General features: G+C 48.0%; 1 protein-coding gene across 2 annotated transcripts in view; it reads right to left on the bottom strand.

Annotated features, from left to right (window-relative positions):
* Positions 1–301: 301 nt before the first annotated feature.
* DPYSL2 (dihydropyrimidinase like 2) overlaps positions 302–15,468 on the bottom strand; it is a 60,896-nt gene continuing 45,729 nt past the window's right edge. For both annotated transcript variants that reach the window (XM_068156810.1, XM_068156809.1), the window contains exons 9-14: positions 10,806–10,962; positions 10,502–10,643; positions 9,065–9,235; positions 6,190–6,369; positions 3,913–4,078; positions 302–3,194 (exon numbers count right to left, since the gene is read on the bottom strand). In XM_068156810.1, coding sequence (XP_068012911.1) covers positions 3,103–3,194; positions 3,913–4,078; positions 6,190–6,369; positions 9,065–9,235; positions 10,502–10,643; positions 10,806–10,962 — 908 coding nt within the window. In that variant the 3' untranslated portion in view covers positions 302–3,102. The remainder of the gene's footprint in view (positions 3,195–3,912; positions 4,079–6,189; positions 6,370–9,064; positions 9,236–10,501; positions 10,644–10,805; positions 10,963–15,468) is intronic.

Genomic DNA, 15,468 nt, shown 5'->3' with positions numbered 1-15,468 from the left:
CTGCCTTCTCTGTGCCTCCTGAATTGGGGAGCCCAGAAGGTGACCCACTACTCCAGATGAATCCTCAGCCGTGCAGAGTAGTGAGGGAGGAGAACCTCCCTCAACTTGCTGGCCACACTCTTCTTCACACACCCCAGGAAATTACACTGTGGACCACTGATTCATCTTTTCCATCACCATCTTCCAAGGAAGCATGGGACCTTTGCCTGAGCTCTACTCCTGCACAGCTCACTACTGCAGAGATTGGAAGGTTGGCTGTTAACCCAGGACAAGCATCGCCACGAGACACAGACACACCTAGTGAAACAACAACGTTTTGTCTTTATTAGGAGTTCCCAGGTAATATAACACAGAGTCCTTCAGGAATAAAACACAAGACTTGGGGTTGGGGTGGGGTTTGCCATTGAGACAATGGTCAAATATCAGTACTCCCTTTTGTCTACACACATGATCAGCTTTAGCACTTACAGCTCCTCCACTCATGGTTCACAATCACAAATCCAAGGGTTAAAATCCAGCTAGTATTAAATCCTACTTTTATTTTTAGAGCTTCAAGTCACTGCGGTTAATTAATTAAGTCATCTTTTTTGTTTTTCTTTAAGCATTTACATATGACATTCATAAAACAGACACAAAGCGGACAAGCTCTCACAGGAAAAAAACATGCTTACATAGCCTGCAAAAATCTTGCTTTTTTTTGTGATTTTTTTTTTTCTCCTTCCTTTTGAAGAACAAATTAAAAGATCTTCATGAGTCAGTGAAGGAAAAAAACAGACTGAAAAGGAAGACTGAAGTGAATACTGAAGAGCCGGAAAGTGTTTCGGAGAGGTGAAACCCATCTGCAATTCTTTTCTTTCTCCCCCAGCTTGCTGAAATTGGTTTTAACACACAGGTGGGAAAAAAAAAAAACAAAACCCAACACAACAAAAAAACCACACACACACAAAAAAAAAATCCCTCCCCCCCAACCCAAACAAAAAAAAAACACAAAAAAAACCCAACACAAAACAAACAAAAAAACAACCGAAAGGAAAAAGCTGCAATATATAATTAAGTTCACAGATTACTTAAAGTGCAAAACTCTTCTGCAGAACTAAAAGACACAAGAGGCATGGCAATGATTTTACTGAACTTTTGTGTTCAAAGGGGCCCAAAGGAATCAGGTGCTGAAGCTGGGAGGCTCTGGGTTACTAAGAAGCTTCCAGATCCTTTACACATCCCAGCATCAATACCTCCTGAAACCTAATTTTATACTTGTCTCTCAAAAGCCTTCACATACAGAGGTGGTTTTATTTTTTTCCCCTAAAAGAACCTGTAAATGCCATTTAAGAGAATTCAGATATGGAAAACCAAGGTCAATGTAGGTGGCAAAGTATAAAGAGAAGAGAAAGCAGAAGATGCAGGCAAGTGCGGAAGTAACGCTGTGTTAACTGTGGGTAGAAAAGCTCTTCATGCCAAGAGACAGGCCGAGTCCTCAGGACCACCTAGGACTCTAGCTGAGTGGGAATTTAATGGTCCAGATTTATTCTCTGCATCCCAAAAATAATAAACCTCCCACATCAGGGCTAAAAGACCTTCCATCCCAGAAGACAGTTAAGCACCCGGGTCCCACTGACTGCCACAGAAGATTCCAAACTCATTTAAGGATCACCCATGGGCTTCGCTCTCAAATCTGGGGCAGCAGGCATCTGAGGAAGGATGGGGAACCACCAGGCCTTCTGAATGTTTGCACAAGGGAAGATTCTTGAAGAAATGTGCAATTGCATCATTTGCACTGGCCATGAGAGATTCTCAGCTGCTGTAAGGAGCTGCTCTGAGGCTCCCAGTTTACATCATCTGGGCATCTGGACTGGAACTGGAATTGCCATAGATGCTTGGGCACACACTCAGTTGACCAGCCTTCTGATGAGAACTTGGATGGCCAGGAAGGGGGAACGTGACTGCTACAGAAATCTTTCAGGCAACGTGTTGCTCTTTGTGGCCCCTGCTCATGGATTTTCACTTCTGGGAACAGAAGACAAACTAGCTGCTAGAAACTTACCAAGAGACACCATCCCAGCTCCTCAGCTGGAAGCCAGCCCCTTTATTTGCACCAGTTCAAGACCTATAGTACACTGAAGTGAAGATCATAGCTTATGAACCTTCTCTGCAACTTCCCATTGCAGCTAAGTGGGAAGTGTTGGCTGGAATGATGCAACCTAGAAACACCTGAAATACCACAGTGGCTGTGGCAGTGACACTGGTGACAGTCTGTGACTTGAATGAGGTTTAGGAAGAAGAGGGAAGAAAAGGGAAACCTCCAGTTCTCAGCTAAGGCTTTTGCAAATTCCATGATGCAAACTTACTAAAAAACACACAGGCAAACAAAAAACCCACCAATGACAGAAGCTTCCTGATTTGCAGCAGAATCCAGAAGGAAAAACTAAATGAAAACCCAAAGCAACAGAAGCAAAGTCAAGGGTTCTAGCTCAGCCAATGGCTGGGGGATGGTGTTTGGGCACTTCCCAGTGCTGGGTCCTGCTTCCTCTCTCTGGCAGCAGACAGTTACTCAGTGACCTCAAAGGTGGTGCTGGGGATTGGACAGGCTGGGATTGCTGTTCCTCTGTGCTCACCTAGCTATCCTGCTAGAACACAGAACCCTACAGAATATCCAGTTTGAGACCCTTGAACTACTCTGTGGTGTGACATTAAAAATGAGAAAAAAAAGGGGGGGAAAAAAAAGCAATCTTTAACATTTAGTATAATTAGTATAACATATTCCTGTGTGTGTGTCTTAAAGGCAGCTCCTGGGAAATTCACTTTATGCTTCCTTTATTAAAAGAAAGATGATGAATGGGACAGAGGCCACATATCTAAAACATCCTCTTTACATGTACTTTTTGCATGTCAGATGTGTCAAAACAGGGTTTGTTTCTTTAAATGTGTAGGAGCTGAGGGGAAAAGTGAGAGGGGCTGATGAAGATGAGAAGGGAATCCGAGGGGACTGAAAACCTTACTTCAGCACCCCCTCACCGGTTGCCCACAGTAACTGTCACAGGCTCTAAAAGAATCAGAATGGGTCTCCAGGTGCTCCCGTCCCCCAGTCCAAGAAGGGGTTGGTCCTTAGCCCAAGCTGGTGATGTTGGCACGACCCCCGGGCGGTGCCACGATGCGCTGGGTCGTGCGGCGCGGGATGTTGTCGTCAATCTGTGCCCCTGTAGAAGAGAGAAGCAACATCAGGTTTCATCCTGTGCCAGCAAGAGTTTGAGATGAGCCTACTCCTGCTGGCCACACTATTGCAGATCCAGGCCAGGATTCTGATGGCCTTCTTGGTCACCTGGGCACACACTGCCTCGTGCTCAGCCAGCTGTCAGACACCCCAGTGTCCTTTTCTGCTGGGCACTTTCCAACCACACTGCCCAGGCCTTTGTGGTGGTGCTGTGACCCAAGTGCTATGATCCTGCTGAAAGCTGTTCTGCAGGGTCTCCTGCTCCACCTGAGCGGACACCTGAACCACCCACCCCTGCACAGATATAGGCTGGCTAAATAATTTTCCCTTAGCAAGTCTTTTCACAGCCTTTTTTCCTTGCTGCACTGAAACACTACGCTGAGAAACCTTCTGCCCCACAGCCGCTCTCAGCTGGCAAAACTCCACTCCGGATGGTGCCACCTGTCCTCTTCAGACACCCGGCTGAGGACTGAATCCAGAAGGCAATTGGACTCAGCACCTGTGCTTGTCCCATGAAATGAAAATAGCAGGACTTAATGATGGTTCCTGTGCTGCCCTTCTTCCATTCTAAGGGGATAACCTCCAAGCTAGAAACACATCACAGACTAAGCCACTCCCTGTCAATTTCAGCAGACTTAATGTAGAGTAAGGGAGTGCAATTTCCTCCACAAGCCATGATTTCAAAGCCCCATGGCAGTATGTACCAGACAAGCTGAATCCAGACTGATGCAGGTTCCTCACAGGTGGGGCCTGCTGTTTGGCAGGAGATGTCTTAGCTGAAGACGCTGGTGTGACAGTCTTCGGTGTCACTGACACTTCGCAGACAGGTCCATCATAGAGGCCTCGAGGCACACCCCGCAGCTCAGCCAGCTGCAAAACACAGAAGCAGGCAGCCTTCAGGGTCAAAACAGCCTTCAAAACACAACTAAACAGCTGTCCAGATGTTGCTAAGGCAACAGCACACACATTCAGATTTGTCTTTGGTAAGAGGATAGGAAGGCATCCATCACTGACTCTGTGTCAGGCTCTGGAGCAGCACAGCTCCAATCAAACATATTCTGGACTTCCGTGGCTCCAGCAAGTTGCTGGCAGGTGTGAGCAGCCTACAGAAGACAGCCAGTCTGTCCTTTGTACCACAGCTTCTGTTCCTTAATGATCTCAACCTACCTGTTGTTGGATTAAAGGCTCCTGACCTATTACTCATCTACTCGTACCCCAAAAGCCTAACCATGCTGAGACAGAGGCAGGTCTGCAAAGAGAGAAGCCAGCCCAGCTTCACAGCACTGAGCTCTGGATTGGGTTAAGCGCAATTACTCCAGCTGAGATGCTGCCCAGTTGGATTTATAGGTCAGACATATTTCTGTGGGAGACCAGAATACAAAAGAAACCACAGATCTGTTCTCTGTGGTGCTACATTATTTTAGGTTGTAATTTTGATAACTTGCAATTTCTTCCAAAGAACAGTAAGGAAAGACCAAGGAACATAAAGATCACCTGTGGTCTGCAGAACTAGCACAGCCCTGGCTCTGTCCAGGAGAGGGAAATACTTCAAATATCAACATACTTTCATTGTCAGAAAACTGACTTCATCTAGAAATAAGACTTCTTAAATTCTCAGCGACTAAGCTACAGCTGAGTTCAGTGTTCCCTTCTCTGTCAGCTTTCACCAACTAAAAGCACATCACAAGGCAGTTTCTGCTTTGAATGGGTGTATCTGACAAAAAACTTTCCCAACAATTTTAGCCTCTTAAAAATAGGACATTCTCACTTCTAAACAGGCTGTAGGCTGTGCCTGTGACTCAGCAGTCACCAGATACAAGCATCTGATTGTGTCTGACAGAAGGGAAAGCAGCATCACATATTAGGGACTCACAGAAAGGGATCTCTGGAGATGATCGAGTCCAACCCCCCTGCCAGAACAGGTACACACAGGGCTGTGCCCAGATAGGTTTGGAATGGTTGCATCTATAACAATAAATCAGAATGCTACCTGATTGCTGGAAGGTTTGCTATATAAACACCATCAATAACTCCTCTTGGTTCTTCTGCAACATGAGAAGTCTCCTGGGTTATTTGCAGATTGACTCGCATCCAAACTGGATGGTTCCTACATACATGCTCTGTCCAGGTGTCCCAAGACAGACAACCATAGAATGGTAGGGGCTGGAAGGGACCTCTGGAGAGCATCCAGTCCAACCCCCCTGCTCTAGCAGGGGCACCCACAGCAGCTTGCCCAGGATCACAATGTCCAGGTAGGTTTGGAATCTCGCCAGAGATGGAGACTTCACAACCTCCCTGGGGAGCTTGCTCCAGGGTTCTGACACCCTCACATCAAAGAAGGTTCTCCTTAATTTCAGTTGAAACCTCCTGGGTTCTGGTTTGTGCCTGTCGCCCCCTGTTCTTTCACTGGCAGCCACTGAAAGGAGCCCAGGCCCATACTCTTGCCCCTCATACCCTTGAGCTCTTGCTGAGCTTTGAGAAGAGCCCTTCTCAGGCTGCTCTTCTCTGGGCTAACCAGCCCCCAGTGTCTCAGCCTTTCCTCCTCACAGAGATGCTCCAGTCCCCCAGTCATCTGCCTGGCCCTCTGCTGGACCCTCTTCAGTAATTCCCTGTCCTTGAACTGGGGAGCCCTGAACTGGGCCCAGTACTCCAGGTGTGGCCTCACCAGGGCAGAGTGGGAGGAGGACCTCCTTTGACCTGCTGGCCACACTCTTCTTCATGCAAAATTCCATGAAGAACTAAAGAGCAGAAAAATCAAATCTGCAGAGAATCCCATCTCAGGCCAGAGCGTTTTCCTGTCCTGATTCCAGTGAACAAAACAAGTGAAAGAGGAACCGAGATGGATGTGGCTGGGATCCAGGGAACACTTTTTGTTGCAAAAGCGTGTGTCTGTGAGCCAGGGGACAGCATCTGGTTTCCACCTACTTTAACTCAGGAGTTCCAGCAAGAGAACCAATGTGCATCCAACTGCTGCTGCTCACCCTGCTCCTTGCTTTGATGCGCTTGTAAACGAAGTCAGGAAACGGCTTCCTGGGGATGTAGCGCCCAGACCCCTCCGTGACGTGCAGGTTCCCATCCTCCAGCACGATCTTCCCCTGGCTGATAACCACCAGAGGAGACCCACGGCACTCCATGCCTTCAAAGATATTGTACTCCAGAGACTGGAACAGACAAAAAGGCAAAATGAGGCAAACTTATTCATCCCAGCAAAGTGTGCTGTGCTTTAATTAGCAATCACCAGGCATGCTAATTGGCAACACTTTAAGGACAGATGGAAATAAATTCAACGGATTTCCCTGAGTGATGCAAGCTGTGGTTCAACAGAAAGGTTGGTCTTCATTATCCTTACCAAGGATTTACTCCTGAAGATGAAACATAGTTTGGAATGGGACTTATCACGAAGCCTACCTGCTTAAATGCAGAGGCCTTTTCTTTTCCATACTGTGATGGATCAAGAAGCCAAAGGAAGTTTTCTCTAAGTGTCACCCCACAAACAAGGATAACTTAGGAAAGCTGTGTTTCAAATCACTGCTTTGTTCGATGGGTGGGGGACCAGGACAAATCTTGTTTTACCCTAATGGGATTGCTCATCCTCAATCAACAAGCCTGTAAACATCCCACCATGGGAAAAAGGCAAGTTTGAAAGAAATCACTGGTAAATGATCAACCATGAAGTACCCTGGATGAGATGCACTCACGTCATTTGGGGACAAACCCAGGTTGTTTTTACTGAGTTAATGATGGAGTTTGCTCTTGAAGTGCATTCTAAGTACAGGCAGGCTCGACTGCAGATGCACAATTAGCTACAGTGGTGGTTAAACTGACACTGAACTGGGCCTAGTCTGAAAAAAAACTTGTGGTGGCAAAGAAGGATACTTGGTTAAGAGCTTATGAACTAGTCTGGCTCCAAGAACAACACTATCCTCCTCTCTAGCTCCCAATGTTTCCCTGCCAGACAGTGGTAAGAGTAGTGTGAATTCTTGGAAAACATCCCTGTGTTGCTCTAGCATTTATAAAAGTAACAATCATCTGATGCCACATAATCACCACATCTCCCTGTGCCACAGCAACTGCTCTGCCTTTCAAAGAGGCTTTTGTTTTATATTTGACCCAACTAGGATGACTTGGCTCTAAAGGCATCACTCCTATCAGCCTCTCTCCTAACCCAAGGAGCATGTGCAGCGTGAGACAGAAAAGAATACCCCAGCAGGTGAGAAGCCAGCTATAAGAGGGGATGCAGTGACAGGAAAGAGGATGGAGCTGGATGTGTAAGAAAAAACCCTACAATTTCTTAGACAGCCCTTCAAGCTCTAAACAAACCACTTGAAAACGAGAACTATTCACCCTCCATGGTCTTGGCACAACTTAAAGTTGCAGCCTTTGGTAACAGCTGAGCACTGAGTGTTGGAGTCTTGTATGGTGCAAGAGTTTCAGGGGGATCTGCAGTCCTTAATCTCTACAGTATTTCTGAATGGTCACTTCCTGGTGGATTTGGTTCTCCTTCAGCCTGGCCTAGATATATGGAAAAATCGTGAAGCCAATCCTGATTGCACAGGAGCATATCCACAAGAGGTAGAGTTTTATGTCAGGAAATTTAAAGAGCCTAATTCATTTCCTAAAGACAACAGCATTAAATTCAATGACCTTCAAACACTCCATCCAGCAAGCTGCTTCCAGCTCACTGAGCCCTTCCTAAGCACAAATCCAGCGTCAGACCGCTAAGTTTGGCACCTAACAGCACCATGTTCCTGGGCCCCCTGCTCTAAATCAATCCTCTCCAAAATGGAGATGTGATGAGTCTGGAAGCACCTCCAAGGTGACTGAAGTGACTACACCTCTGAGCCTGGGTGTCTCTGTTAGAAGTCTAAGCACAGGGAGGATGAATCCAGGCCACCTCTGACCACTTCTGACTCTGAGTTAAGCCACACAGAAGTGAACTGTGTAAATGTGCCCAGGGATCCAAGTGTGGAAGAAAATTTTGCTCCTTCAGCTCCAGAGTGAATGAAGGCATTCACGGAATAAAAGAACAAGGAGTTGTTTTTTTCCCCAGGGAAACATTCCATAGGTTCATTGCCAGCACTGAAACAAGTCATCAACAAATGCAAACAGTGGTTGCCTTCTCTGAGACAGCACTCAAATGTCACAGGGAGATTCCAACCAGCCCTTTGCACTGGGACTGTCCTGAAGTTTCCCCCAGGATGGGACAAGTTTTTCAGCATAGGAGCCAGGGGTAAGATATGGGACACGGCTGGGGTCCACAAGCCAACAGTGCCTCCACATCCCACCACAAAGCCACAGGAAAAGCAAGAGGAAGATATGGCTAGTTCAGATGCTGCCTTGTGCATCAGGATGACCACCAGTAAAATCATGTCTGACTGCACACAGGTGTGCCAGATCAGCATGTGGTATAAATCCACTCAGACTTGGTGGTCTGGATCAGATTACCACCATTGAAGGTGTTCACAAGCTAGTAAGCTTCACTAACTCCAAAGAGAAAAGGAGCAGTTCACATTCCCACTGCCAGTGAGCCAGGTCACAAAAGGCACATTGTGATGAGGCCTTCTGATATTTTAGAAGCACTAGAGAGCTTTCTGTGTGCTCAAATCCAAGCATCCAACACTTAGAGCAGGCAATCACTTTGCTACAAGAGGAATCTCTGGGTATTCATGTGATTTCAGGCTTGGACTCAAAGCATCCTCCCTTCTGCTCCCATAAGTGAGCTGCACTGGGTGTGAGACCTGAGAGGGCTGGAGCATCACGAAAACAAACTCGCCCAGTTGTCATGAGCTCTAGCTCTTGGCAGCAGTCTGGCAGTGAAAGGCAGAGAGGAGGGAAAGAGCAGCAGAGCTCCCTTACTATGTTATGAGTCTTGGCAGAGATTGTCTTGACACTGTCAGGATCCCAGATGACGAGATCAGCATCGGAGCCCACGGCAATGCGGCCCTTGCGGGGGTAGAGGTTAAAGATTTTAGCTGCGTTGGTGCTGGTCACAGCCACAAACTGGTTTTCATCCATCTTGCCGGTCACCTGGGGAGAGACAGGAGTCATCACTGCACTAGCCAGGTAGGGACCACTTTGAAAAGCAAAGAGCAGACAGAAAGACAGAATCACAGAGTGGTGGGGTTGGAAGAGACCTCTGGAGATGATCAAGTCCAACCCCCTGCTACAGCAGGGTCACCTAGGGCAGGTTGCCCAGGATCACAGTGTTCAGGTGGGTTTGGAATCTCTCCAGAGGAGACTTAACAATTTTTCTGGCCAGGCTGGTCCAGGGCTCTAGCAGCCTCAAAGTGAGGAAGTTTCTCTAAGTTCAAGTGAAATCTCCTGGCTTCTAGTTGTGCCTGTGACCCCTTGTCCTATCACTGGGCACCACTGAACAGAGCCAAGTCCCATCATCATGACCTCCACCCTTCAGATATTTATAAGCATTTGTAAGATACTCTTCCAGTCTTCTCTTTTCCAGGCTAAAGAGCCCCAGGTCTCTCAGCCTCTACTCATCACAGAATCACAGAATTTCAGGGGCTGGAAGGGACCTCGAAAGATGATCCAGTCCAACCCCCCTGCCAGAGCAGGATCACCTACACCAGATGACACAGGAATGCATCCAGGTAAGTTTTGAATATCTCCAGAGAGGGAGACTCCACAACCTCCCTGGGCAGCCTGTTCCAGTGCTCCATCACCCTCAGTGACAAAAATTTCCCTCGTGGAGTTTCCTATGCCTCAACTTCCACCACTGCTCCTTGTGCTGTCATTGGGCACCACCGAGCAGAGCCTGGCTCCATCCTCTCAGCACTCACCCTTTACATATTTATAAACATTGATGAGGTCACTTCTCAGTCTTCTCTTCTCCAAGCTAAAGAGCCCCAGCTCCCTCAGTCTCTACTCAGACAGAAGATGTTCCATTCCCTTAATCATTGTGGGTCTGTTCTGGACTCTTTCAAGTAGCTCACTGTCTTTCTTGAACCGAGGGGCCCAGAACTGGACACAGTATTCCAAACGCAGCCTCAGCAGTGCAGAGTAGAGGGGGAGGAGAACCTCTCTCGACCTACTGGTCACATCCCTTGTAATCCACCCCAGAATGGCATTGGCCTTGCTGGCCACAAGAGTACGTTGCTGGCTCATGGTCAGAGAGATGCTCAACTGAGAATAAGCACAGAAAATCCCCAGTGATCTCTACAGGGGCAAAGAACTCAACTGGAAGGACCACAGAAGTATCTGAGGGTAGTTAACAACACACTGCTGCAGCTCTTCCATCTCTGACATGCCTAGTTGCAGCGTAAGACATATGTGACATACCACAGCCTTATCCCAGATGATGGACATCCTCTCTTCAGTCCCATTTGTTCCTTCAGGGATCAGGGTGAAGTTGTCCTTTCCAACAGCTTTCTGAGCAGTGTTGAAGGTGCAGTGGGCACTGCCAGTAACTTGGAGGTCTCCACTGGGAAAGACAATAATGGGTATCTAAGATATTTTATTGTCACAGGTTTACTCCTAAATGTAAATCATCCTTTTGCTTGCTGGCAACAGCAGTTCTTCTTTCTATCACCCACTTGTCTCATGATGAAGCACGTGTTATCTGAACACAAAGAGCTCTACTCACCAGGACAGTAGTGAGTTGAGAAAATCAGGAGTGGTTGGGTCAGGACTCAGTGGTGGAGAAGTGACAAAAGCAGCTGCCTTAGCCCAGTTCTTGCTCCAGTAATGAGACCCATCGGTACCCAAGCTGGCTGTGATGGGCTCTCCATACACCACAGTGCCTACAGGACAGGAATACAGACAGAGCCAGCGTGAGCACTAAGCAACATGCATCTCCAGCCTGGCTTCCAGGCATAAAGCATCCTTCTGACAAAGGACAAGTTGGGCAAAGGCATCATACACAGCAGGGTGTCTTGGTAGTTTCTCTTAAGTATGTGGTGACAGAGACAACATTGGACTGAATTCACTGGTCTGCATAATCAGGTGATCAGATACCATCCAACTCCCAGAAAGCCTCCTCAGAAACTGTGCTATGCTACATGGGGCATGTTTTCACAAGCAAACTCTTAGTTTTACACCCCTACCCCGAGATCTCTAAAGAAACACTGAGCATTTCCCAACAGTCAGTCCCTCAGACCACGTAACCAAACAGCTAAAAGCCTAAGCTGGTAACAGAGATATTTACCGATAAGAGCTGTGTGACTCTTTAAGGCTGTGCCTTTAAGAAAGGGACACTGCTGGGACACTCTGGCTGAATATTTTGTAAACAAAGATAGGTCTAAAGGAATTTCATTGGTAGAATGCAGCTTTAAGTTTTAGTGCAGTTGGAATCTTGTTCAGTTCCTCTCTGTTCTCCCTTTCCAGCTTGTCTGCTTCATAGTTTCATAGTTTCATTCAGGGTTGGAAGGGACCACAAGGATCATCTAGTTCCAACCCTCCTGCCATGGGCAGGGACACCCCACACTAGATCAGGCTGGCCAGAGCCTCATCCAGCCTGCTCTTAAACACCTCCAGGGACAGGGCCTCGCCCACCTCCCTGGACAACCCATTCCAGGGCTTCACCACTCTCATGGTGAAGAGCTTCCTCCTCACCTCCAGCCTGAATCTCCCCACCTCCAGCTTCATTCCATTCCCCCTAGTCCTATCACTACCTGAGATCCTGAGAAGTCCCTCCCCAGCCTTCCTGTAGCCCCCTGCAGATACTGGAAGGCCACAATGAGGTCACCTGGGAGCCTTCTCTTCTGCAGACTTCTGGGCAACGAGCCGGAGTTCTGACCTTGGATAACAGATAAGCACTAATGCTGCTTGCGCCTGGAGGCCTAACAAGAACTCTCTTCCTTTTCTCTCTCTAACCCTTTTTGGGAAAAAAGGGAGGTAGAGGGAGAGAGGAGGGCACAGGGGGGGAACCCTCCTCTGTCCGGAGGAGGGAATTTTGTTTTCTTTGCTGTATATTTCTGTATATATATTGTCAATACTCTCTACATTGTGTATATACAACCTGCATCCCAGATATTGCTTGTAAACATAGCATTCCTTTGCTTCTCCGACTGAGCTAGCTGTGGTTTCTTTTCTTTGTGGGGGAGGGAGAGCTAGGCCTTCTCTCAACCCACTACAAGCTGGGAGCAGCAAAATGTGCACCATGCCTTCACACAGCTGCTGAGATTGGTAATTGAAAGGGTTACTGTCAAGATTCATTGGATTCTATCCCGGGCCAAGAACCTTATGAAGGTTTAGGACAAGAGGAAATGGCCTCAAGTTGTGCCAGGGGAGGTTTAGCATGAATATCACGAAAAGTTCTTTTCTGGAGATGGTCAGGCATTGGAACAGGCTGCCCAGGGAAGTGGTGGAGTCACCACCCCCAGCGGTCTTCAAAAATCCTGCATACACAGTACTGTGGGAGATGATTTAGTGGGCATGGTGGTGGTGGGTTGAGGGTTGTACTTGGTGAACTTAGAAGTCTTTTCCAACCTTAATGATTCTATAAGGAGGCTGAGGGGAGGAGTCAGAGTGGGAGGAGCTCCACTCTGATTTAGAAGGGATGGGGAAGAAAAAGAGTGATATGAATAGCACCTGCAATATCTTCATAAATGTGGATATATCACAGATCTGATGAGGCTGAGTTTCTTGGAGCAGGCTCTATGCACAGATCAGATAAAACTACCAGGAAAGTTTCCTCCCTTCCTGCCTCACAGAGGCAGTATCCATGTTTCTGGTTCACAAATGCAGCTCAGGGAAACAGAGAGACTCCCAAGGGGACATGGTGTATCTCCGTCAGAACTAGAAATTGAATTGACTCTTTTAGCTCTCTCTCCAGTGGGCAAACCACCACTGCATCCTTCCTCTTCATTAACATGTTTGGAACCACATAAAGGAAGAGCAGATCTGTAAGGCCAGGATACATTGCAAGATGGAATGCACCAGCACCATCTGCACACCAAGCAGATGCAAGATGCTGCAACTTCAAAAGCAGTGCCAGCTAGCAGATCCACAGATCTGCTCACCAAACACAGCCTTCCTGAGGGTTCTACTTCTACTCATCTGGCTTCTAGCATGGATTTTGATCTGCCTGCATTAGACAGGGGTAATCAAAATAATCACCCTAAATAATTCCGTCAGAAAAGACTAGCAGAGGCCCCTCCAGAACTGGGCTGCAGGGTCTCACACACCTTCCCATGCTGAGTAAAAGAATAGGAGATCTTTTTTTCACCATGTTGTCCTACCTACTGTTCTGTCTACAAGCTCTCAAGCTCCCTGGGAAAGAGTGCATTATCTGAGGCAGAATGATGCTTTAACTGGCTCCCAGCTGCTTCCAGGACCACACTGGAACAGAAGATGTAGGAACAGCCTTTGTCAGAGGGGATCCACCAGCAGAGGAAGAAGCTGTCTGACATCACTTGCCACAAATAGGGTTACAAAATCAGAACAAGGCAAAACACACGCTGGCTGCTAATGGGAGACTTACTGTGGGCCAGTACACTGCGTGGATTGTTCTGCGAGGAGTGATGGTTTGAACTCCCAGATCTGCCAGCGACAGACAGCAGGGAGTCTTCTCCATGCAAATGCCACTGGGAACATCTGGCTTTAAGTAGCGTCTATTCTTTGACATTTAGCAAATCAACTCTGATTTGTTTTTGCCTTGGATTGTGTTTCCTCTGTTGCTTGGGAGGGCAAAGTTAGTGTGTGTGGCCCTCTTGGGTTACCCAGTTGGGTAACTGCAGAGCATTTGAATCATTTAAATAAAGGACCAGCGACAGTGTGCCACTTATACCCCCCATCCTCCTTATAAGGAGAAAAGGCATTCTGAATGAAAGCGGCACGCTGCTTCGCTTGGGAGGCTGAGTGAAGTGAGTGCTGGGGAAGCATTCAGCTGGGCAACCCCAGCATCTTGCACAAGCAGAGGAACATCCCCCACCCACCCATCAGATTGTGTTTTGTATAAGTCTATGGTTCCATTGCCACTCTTTCTGGTCTCAGGGGACAGTGAGCACAACAAGAGGTGGTTTTGTTGATAGAAGAATGGAATGGAATGGAATGGAATGGAATGGAATGGAATGGAATGGAATGGAATGGAATGGAATAGAATAGAATAGAATAGAATAGAATAGAATAGAATAGAATAGAATAGGAATAGACCAGGTTGGAAGAGACCTTCAAGATCATCACGTCCAACCTATCATCCAACACCACCTAATCAGCTAACCCATGGCACCAAGCACCCTGTCAAGTCTCCTCCTGAACACCTCCAGCAATGGCAACTCCACCACCTCCCTGGGCAGCCCATTCCAATGGGCAATCACTCTCTCTGTGTAAAACTTCCTCCTGACCTCCAGCCTGAACCTCCTCTGGCACAGCCTGAGACTGTGTCCTCTTGTTCTGGTGCTGGTTGCCTGGGAGAAGAGACCAACCTCTGCCTGTCTACAACCCCTGTTCAAGTAGTTGTAGACAGCAATAAGGTCACCCCTGAGTCTCCTCTTCTCCAGGCTAAGCAACCCCAGCTCCCTCAGCCTCTCCTCACAGGGCTGTGTTCCAAGCCCCTCATCAACTTTGTTGCCCTTCTCTGGACATGCTCCAGCAACTCAACCTCCTTCCTAAACTGAGGGGCCCAGAACTGGTGTGGCCTAACCAGTGCAGTGTACAGGGGCACAATGACCTCCCTGCTCCTGCTGGCCACACTGTTCCTGATGCAGGCCAGGATGCCATTGGCCCTCCTGGCTGCCTGGGCACACTGCAGGCTCATGTTCAGCCTACCATCAACCAGCACCCCCAGGTCCCTCTCTGCCTGGCTGCTCTCAGCCACTCTGACCCCAGCCTGTAGCACTGCCTGGGGTTGTTGTGGCTGATGTGCAGAACCTGGCACTTGGATGTGTTCAATCTCCTGCCCTTGGACTCTGCCCATCTGTCCAGCCTGTCCAGGTCCCTCTGCAGAGCCTCTCTACCCTCCAGCAGATCAACTCCTGTCCCCAGCTTGGTGTCGTCAGCAAATTTACTGATGATGGACTCAATGCCCTCATCCAGATCATCAATAAAGATGTTAAAGAGCACAGGGCCCAGCACTGATCCCTGGGGCACACCACTGGTGCCTGGCTGCCAGCTGGCTGTGGCACCATTCACCACCACTCTCTGGGCTCAGCCTCCAGCCAGTTCCTAACCCATCACAGTGTGCTCCCGTCCAGGCCGTGGGCTGACAGCTTGGCCAGGAGGTTGCTATGGGGGACAGATGCTCCATCCCTGTGGTGTATGTATCTCCAGAACATCCCAGAAAAAGGCAGGGATGCTTTCCTGGTTTA

The sequence above is a fragment of the Melanerpes formicivorus genome, unplaced genomic scaffold (assembly GCF_026170545.1).
Source record: "Melanerpes formicivorus ecotype bairdi unplaced genomic scaffold, bMelFor1.0.p_v2 SCAF_34, whole genome shotgun sequence".
NCBI lineage: Eukaryota > Metazoa > Chordata > Aves > Piciformes > Picidae > Melanerpes > Melanerpes formicivorus.
This window is presented reverse-complemented; position numbering and strand designations above follow the sequence as displayed.